This window comes from Epinephelus moara, chromosome 10, assembly GCF_006386435.1.
Source record: "Epinephelus moara isolate mb chromosome 10, YSFRI_EMoa_1.0, whole genome shotgun sequence".
NCBI lineage: Eukaryota > Metazoa > Chordata > Actinopteri > Perciformes > Serranidae > Epinephelus > Epinephelus moara.
Genome location: NC_065515.1, coordinates 38886534 through 38894762, shown reverse-complemented (window position 1 = coordinate 38894762; position 8229 = coordinate 38886534). Strand labels below are relative to the sequence as shown.

Here is an 8229-nt window from a genome sequence, read left to right as displayed (position 1 = left end):
CCACACTGCCTGCGAAGCGCAGCGCACCGAAATTCTCGCGTGCGCCGGAGAACCTCCGTTCACATCAGACGCGCATTTCTCCACGCCGTCGACAAGCGATTCTGCTCCCAGCTGTTATTTTTCACTGCCTGGCTTGACACATTCGCTCGCGGCTCGCGCAGAAAATAGACCAGACGCCGAACTGATCGCTGCAAATCGAGAGCCTGCCGTGGAGCTTCCCGGCACGGCGCGGCCAGTGTAGATGACACAGTCGGTTAACGCCAGGGCCACACCGCCTGCGGAAGCGCCGCGAATAGCCTCGAAGCGCCGAGAAGTGAAGGCAGTTTCCTTTCGGCGCCCATTCCCCTTCGCAGGCAGTGTGGCCCTGGCGCAACATGGGCGCCGAAAGGAAACTGCCTTCACTTCTCGGCGCTTCGAGGCTATTCGCGGCGCTTCCGCGGGCGGTGTGGCCCTGGCGTTGGTGTCCATGCTCTTTGGTGATACGCCAAGTAGCATTGTCAGTTCAGCGACAAGACAGAGATGGATAGAAAAAGAGAGACATCTGACGCCAGGGCCACACCGCCCGCGGAAGTGCTGTGAAGCGCAGCGCACCGAAATTCTTGCGCGAGCTAGAGCACTTCCGTTCACATCAGACGCGCATTTCTCCACGCTGGTCGAGAAGCGGATCTGCTCCCAGCTGTTATCTCCGTCACCCGGCTTGACACATTCGCTCGCGGCTCGCGCAGAAAATAGACCAGACGCCGAAACGACGGAGCCACGGAGCTGCGTGGCGCGGCGCAGCCGGTGTGGATGACACAAGCGGTCAACACGTGCGCCGAAAGGAAACTGGCTTCGCTTCGAGGCGCTTCGAGGCTATTCGCAGCGCTTCCGTGGGCGGTGTGGCCATGGCGTGACACTCCTCCGAGGGTGGCACAGTCAGTGGCACACACTTTTTAATTTGATGTGCAGTAAATACTGCATACTAAATGCATTGCAGTGTAACCGCCTTATTATTTAGCCTTCTGGTACTCATTTCAACAATTAAAACTGGAAATTTTTTCATTGTCCTCAATGGTAAACAAAATCATTTATTGAATATCAAAGAAACAACATTTTCAGAACAAGTTTCCTTCATCAGGTTTAAAATACAAGGCAAGAAATGACGACAATTATATGCACACCCTGCAAAGGAACCTTGTTCCTTGGGCCGATACACTGATGAATAAAATTTCCCTATTTTTTACAACCCAGTGTTGGCAAGTATATGTTACACTCATTTTAAACCATGATCTTTTGCCTAACCTAACGTAGTTTTGTGACAAAACCTACGTTTCCTGTGAACCTGGAAGTTTATTTTGATAAGACACAATGCATGTACAGAGTGGACATTAACACCCCATCCTAGCATCCAAAACTGATGCTACAGGATTACCTGGAGCATCATAGTTTGAAGCTTAGGGCCACAGACCAGGCTGCCATATTTGAGAACGTGTTGCAGCAGCTTAATCATCCGGGCATGGAAGTCTATGTGTTTGTTAGAGGCTGGCAATGGAATTTTGGAGGGAAAATGTAAGCATGTATACAAGATAACTGGCCCCATCCTATCTCTCTGGTACTTTCCAACAGAGGGATACAGGGAGAAATCACATCCCTACTCCTCAAACTGTAAAATCAGCCAATAAAATGAATAATGAGTAAAGTAACTCCAATGTCAGAGCAACTTACCATCAGTGACCATAACAAATCAAACAATTTAAGAAATTTTACAAGGTTTAAATGCTGTCCAAGCAGTAGAAGTAACTTAAAAACAAATACAGATATTCAAATATTCTCATAAAGTCATCTTTAGTTAATAGTGCTTACTGTTATTAGTGATTAGTGCAAGTGTAGTTACTGAGACATATTATTTTAATGTCAGGCAGAAAACGTTAAACAAAACGTAAATGTAAAACAACTTACAGGTAAATACTGGATTCATTTCCACCGATATCTGGGGACTGTAACTTCTGGACAAGAATGATGATGATTCCAATGAAGAGCACAAAGTTGACCTGTAGAAAAAAAATTACATTATCAAGATTTTTTTTTTAAAAAATGGAAAGATTGTATGTCCTCACTTCTCTAACACAGTGATGACATACCATAATGGAAGCCAACACAGGTCCCTTGATCACCCACCAGATGGCAGCATTGTCATTCATGTCCCAACACCTGAGAGAGCAGGGTGATAAAACATCTCATTCAGCGTGTGATCAGATAAGATTCAACACGAGACGACGCTCTGTTGTCCATGACCTACCCTAAATCATCAAAGTGTAGCTTCAGCACCGCCCAGATGGTCACACACACTGTGGGGGTTCCTGTTGTGACATAAAAACAACATGATACGAACACTAATAAAGACTCCTTCATGGATAAGATAAGAACTCCAGTGTGTGTGATGTGGTTCATGTCTTACCCCAGCCAATGATGATGTACCAGTAGAAGTATCTCTTTTCAGGGAAGAAGGTCTCCACCAGTAAAGTGAAGAGGTAGAGACCCTCGATGAAGAGCCAGAAGTAGTTAGAAAGGACGCAGTAATGGAAGAATATCATCACTGCTCGACACGCCACCTTCGAGGAGAGAAGAGACAAGGAAAAATGTATCAGGAATTAGAATTAAAAGAACAAATCCTACTTATGTTTGAATAAATCATCTGCTGGCTGTTTTCATGAGAACAGAGAGCATTGTGGGCATGTGTGCAGGCGTGTTTGTGTTACTCACAGTGTGTATGAAGCAGTGCTCGCTGTCCTCTTTGGCATACAGCACGCCGTCTTTGATGAAGACCGAAATAGCTCTCAAGATGAACGACACAAATAGGTTCATGTGGATGAAGTTCCTGGTACAGTGCAGCTTCCTGTGTTGAAAAACAAACATGGACATACTGAATATCATAGAATCTTCTATTATAAGGGACCTACTATGCTTTTTCTTTATTTTCTGTCATGTTACAATGTTGGATGTTCATATAAAACCTGGCCAAAGTTTCAAATTAGGCTAAAGATCATTCTAAATATTCTTTTTCCAATTTTTTTCTGTTGTTGAGACAAGCTGACATCTGCACATGATGGTTTTCTTAGTATGGTCATCTGCTCAAGGCACGCTATTGTAAGTGTTTACATTACATAGCCTACACTGCTAAATGTAGCTACATGCTAACATCAGGAAAACATGTAATCTTGGTTGCTGATCTTGTTAATTTCCCCTTGATTTCGGATCATATACCTGCTGGATCATGTCCCGCTTTTTTAGGATTTTGATTCAAAAACCCTTGTTAGTGATTCTTCGTGGTAGAAAGTGTTGCTATACTCCCTTGCAGTTATTTCCTGGCTGCGAGTACACTGCTACATGTGGCTACATGCTAACATCAGGGAAACATGTAATATGGGTTGCCAGTGTTATACATTTCTTCCTTATTTTGGATCGTATTCCTGCTTAACTATTTCTGGTTGTGAAGATTTTGGTATAGAGGCTTTATTGCTGATTTCTTATGGTAGGGGGTCCCACCAGGCTTTGTTACAGTCATTCCCTTGGCTGAAATTATGGGACAGAAATGTGGCTAGGTGGAACAGGAGGGGGGCTAAAAGAGACAGTAGCAAAATCAGAGCCTTCACAGACAGTGTGTGAATACAGATGTTCCGGGATAGAAAGTATGAGGAAAATTACGTGTTTTTTTGAACATGTTCTAGTAGAAACCCAAAATACAAATATGAACTTGAAAATCAGCACAATAGGTACCCTTTAAATAAAAGCACTGTATGCAGAGGAACAAGACAGTGACATGTTTGTGTTGTTGTTACTCTAATGCTTTTTTAAATGTTATTTATTTTATTAGTTCACACACAGTTGCAGTTAAATAAGCAAAGCAGTAGTGGTAATAATTGTAGTAGCAATCCCAGCAGTAATAACACAAATGTTAGGGGTAGTGCTAAATCAAAAGTACTAATACTAATAGTGGTGGTAGTGGAGCAGCAGAAATACAGTAGCATTAAGTAGTAATTGACAGTAATAATAGTGGTGTTACAGTAGAAGTAGTGCTGGTAGTGCCAATAGTAGTATTACTATTTGTATGAAAACAAATTACAGGTCTACCACTGTCTTTTTATATATTTGAGCAGTACTATTGTATATAAATTAATGTCTAAATAAAACAATGTGGCATGTATTACCATCCATTTATGTAATTCACCTAACACATCTAAAATAATTTAATATTGTTACATTTTTTGAAAAACTTTCAACTCGAAACTGATAATAAAAGTCTTGATTGTGCCTTAGTGTAAGATCCAGATTTGGAACACTTCAATGAAGAGACTTAGATATCAGTAACGTAGAAAAATTATCCACCACTTCTTCTCCTGTACATTTTCCTGTCTGATTGATAAAGCTCATGTTTCCAACACCAGTCCACCCAGCTGCAGAATCTTCCTCCACCACCAAATGTCTCACCTGAACCTGCACAGGATGACCATGGCCGTGGTGAGGGAGACCAAGGAGGTGCTGTAGCCCACAGTGTACAGAGCCTTTACCGCCACGTAGTACAGCTCCTAAAATGGAAACAAAAGCACAATAAAAAACTGAGCAAACAGCTGAGTGTTTTTCATACAAAATGTCTCACTGAAACATTAAATCTGAGACAGCTGCAGACACAGTGAGATACTAACCGGATGGCTGCCGTTTCCTTCCTCATAAAGGCAGGCATCAACGTAATGAGGGAAGGTCTCAGACCAGCCAAACTCAGTGCAGTTACGACTCACCTTCCCTGGCTCTGTGGACACAGGACACTTTATTTGATTATGGTAAACACAGACAAAGTGAAGTCAGGAAGAGAAGCAGAAGCTCTTACATTATTTCAGTGAGGAGTGGAGTACACAGGTTAACCACCTGCTATACCATGCATATCTCATGCATGGTATCTAAATCCCTATCATAAAATTAACCGATAATATTGCCAATAAAGTAGGAAGCCATTAATTTTAAATGCGTAATGTATAATGCAAAACAGTTTATTTTAGGTTATTAGCACATAGGAAGGGATACAAACTTGAGTATATTTCAGCAAACAATGGCATATTGTGCAGGATAGGTGTGAAACCTCAAAGGGCTTATAATAAAACCTCCCCTGTAGGATTTACTAATTAGACTAATACTATGGATATTTCCAGATATAGGTTACCTTGACATAATGTGATAAAAAACAAAGAATAAATCAAATCACATTAAATAAATACATAAATAAAAACACATTAACACGCATACTGAGCACATCAACCATGGCACAGATTTTTTTCCATATCAAACATAAATACTGACGGTAAAGGACAGGTTCAGAGAATAGACTTACACCCAAACATTCAGTGTACTTGTGAGGACACTTACTGTCATAATACATCACGCCACGCAAACCACAGCCTTAGCCAAAATCTAATTCTAACTCTGATACAAAATGGGGACAAAGGAAAGGTGCACACTTTCCAAAAATGTCCTCTTTTAATATACACACAAGCATCCATTCAGAAATTTGAATCAATGCTTTTCAGGACAGTTTAATAAATCTGCAATTCACTGAAATGGCACCATGATCTCATATCTGAGCACCTAAATGCTTGAAATTATACAGTAAAATCTCCACACTGCAATAATGTCAACAGCCTGGAAATGAATAAGTTGCTAATGGTAAATGAGAAGTCCTTAGGAACTAACCGTAGTCTTCTTCACTCATGAACTGAGAGAAGAGTTCAGGACAGTTGACTTCGACCACCTCACCGATCCTGGCAGGCTGCCAACACGTCAGGTTGTCCCACATCCATGGACAGCCTGAGGACACAACAGGTGGACAAACAGTACACAACAGTGAGTGTTTCATTCAAGGGCCATATGTTCATTTTGTGGGAAAAAGGCCCAATTGCAACTCATTTATAAGGACTTCAAAACCATAGATCCTTGAAATTCTCATATGGTGGCTGAAATGTCAGCTCACATGCCAGCAGCAATTATAAGCAAATATCTTTTCTTTTTAATTCACATCTCATTTTGGACGTGAACACATTCAGTAATTCAATGTATTACTTCCTGCAGGTACAGCCCGTGCATCTTTTTATTTGTTGCTGCAGCTTTTCATTTTAAATAACATTTTGTAAAAACATCAAAAAGAAAGAATCAAGACAACAAAGAAAGTAGATAGTGATATTATGCATTTTATGTATGCTGATTGCTTATTGTAACACACTTTTTGTAGCTGAATCCAAAATTTAGAAATCGTTCACTAGGTGGGACACAGTTATGGAGGTTAACTGGTTGTTTGAACATACAGGTACGTATCACATCAGCCATCATCTTATATCCTATTCGCTATTCAACTTGCGGGTCCATGTCATTGGTTCGACAGCCCATTGGTTCGACATCCCATTAGTCCGACTGTCCGCGGTGCTGAACGGCTCGCGTCGGGCGTATGGTGCGCCGCGACCGGCTCGAGGCGGAGCAGGCTCACGGCTTATGTGTTTGTCACTTTCTTTTTCATTTTAACCCACACCATGATCTTTTCCTGACCCTAACCAAGTGGTTTTTGTGCCTAAACCTAACCAGACCTTAACCACAGGGCATCATGATGATTTCGGAACGGACTTCGGAACAATGAGTTTAATATGGTCGGAACAATGGGATGTCGAACCGATGGGCTGTCGAACTAATGGGCAGTTCCCCAACTTGCTACCTCAGGCTGCTGCTGACAGTGACGTTCCTCATGGTGCACTGTTTGGCCATGAAAATCTTGAATTGCTTTGGGGACAATGACATGGCTGGACAGCTAGCTAGCCTTGTTGTGAAACATACTGTCAAATTATATTTACTGTTTGTCAACTGTACGCAATGTTATTGACTTTAAATCTTGCTAGCATAATTTTAGCTTTCTGGCTAACAGCTGAGCCAAAGGGTTCTAAGAGCTGAGCAGCAGAAATATCTCTCTTTTTTTTTTCTTTCACAAATGACCATGGTATAAGTGGGATTATGCTCTTCGAGGTGTCCATTATCAGGACTTAATGTCCTCCATGGACGCAACCGTCCATCACACCACGCCTCCCTGTCTGCCATTAAAGATCCCATACTATGCTCATATTGAGGTTCATACTTGTATTTTTGGATCTCCACTAGAACATGTTTATGTGCTTTAATGTTCAAAAACACACTCTTTTTCTCATACTGTCTACTTGAATACACCTGTAATTACCCATTATCTGAAACGCCCCGTTTTCCTATCTTTATAGACCAAATCATAATGTTTATTTACAATTACTTCTGGGTAGAATATCCTTGTGTCAAATACATTAAAATACAATGGCACTGAGCAGACGCTGCCTCAATTAGCTAGTTTCTAGCCACCCACATAAAGGCCCACTAAAAAAATCAATATCAGTTTAAGTGTACAAGCTGTCAGACAGTCTTTTCCATGGGGGAATAGAAGCTGTTATCTCAAAGCCACCAGACTCCATTGACAAAAACAATAATTTAACTTAGAGGGACAGTAAGTTGCTGTTCGATCTTGGCGCCTATTGGTTAGTGTTTAAGGTAAAACAGAGAAAATATACTTACACTGATATGGATTTTTATTTTTATTTTTTTTAGGCGTCTAAATTACATTTTGCTGCAGTCCACTCCACAGGAGTGCACTGTTTAGCTTCTGTGTGGGTAGTTTTGGTTTATCAAAGATGATAGTAAAGCAACAAAGTACACAAAATTAGCACAGTAGAAACATCAGACAGGTTGGGCCACCATGTTGAACTATATGGGCTCTAGTTTCCCAGCGCAGCGCAGGGTGGCGAACCCCGCGCAGAGCTAGTTTCGAGCAGCGCAGCCCGAGGCGCGCTCAGTTTGGTAGTTTGACAGACCGAGGTGCGCTGAGATGGGTGTGGCAGCGCAGCAGGGGCAGGTGTCGACAGATCCAGCTTGGCGCAGTGACAGTTTCGTGCCAAAAGGCTTCGCCGAAGGTGCGCTAAAAGCTCGCCATCTGAAACCACATCTACTGTCAGCGCAGGCGGAGTACAGCCGATGTAAGCCGAAGTTAGGGCTGATATCAGGCACAATGATGCAATAAATACCCAAATATCTCTATACCAACTGTCCCGTCACATCTGATGTCAGATCAAAGGGGATTGGCACCGTTTGGCACGTTTGGGAACGTTTAGGAAACGCCATCGAAACCCAACCTGATTTGAT

The 8229-nt window shown here is 42.1% G+C and overlaps 1 protein-coding gene across 2 annotated transcripts in view; it reads right to left on the bottom strand.

Annotated features, from left to right (window-relative positions):
- Positions 1–8229, bottom strand: part of adcyap1r1b (adenylate cyclase activating polypeptide 1b (pituitary) receptor type I) — a 46576-nt gene that overhangs the window by 11797 nt on the left and 26550 nt on the right. For both annotated transcript variants that reach the window (XM_050055089.1, XM_050055091.1), the window contains exons 4-11: positions 5722–5835; positions 4683–4786; positions 4468–4565; positions 2743–2875; positions 2438–2591; positions 2279–2339; positions 2121–2190; positions 1939–2030 (exon numbers count right to left, since the gene is read on the bottom strand). In XM_050055089.1, coding sequence (XP_049911046.1) covers positions 1939–2030; positions 2121–2190; positions 2279–2339; positions 2438–2591; positions 2743–2875; positions 4468–4565; positions 4683–4786; positions 5722–5835 — 826 coding nt within the window. The remainder of the gene's footprint in view (positions 1–1938; positions 2031–2120; positions 2191–2278; positions 2340–2437; positions 2592–2742; positions 2876–4467; positions 4566–4682; positions 4787–5721; positions 5836–8229) is intronic.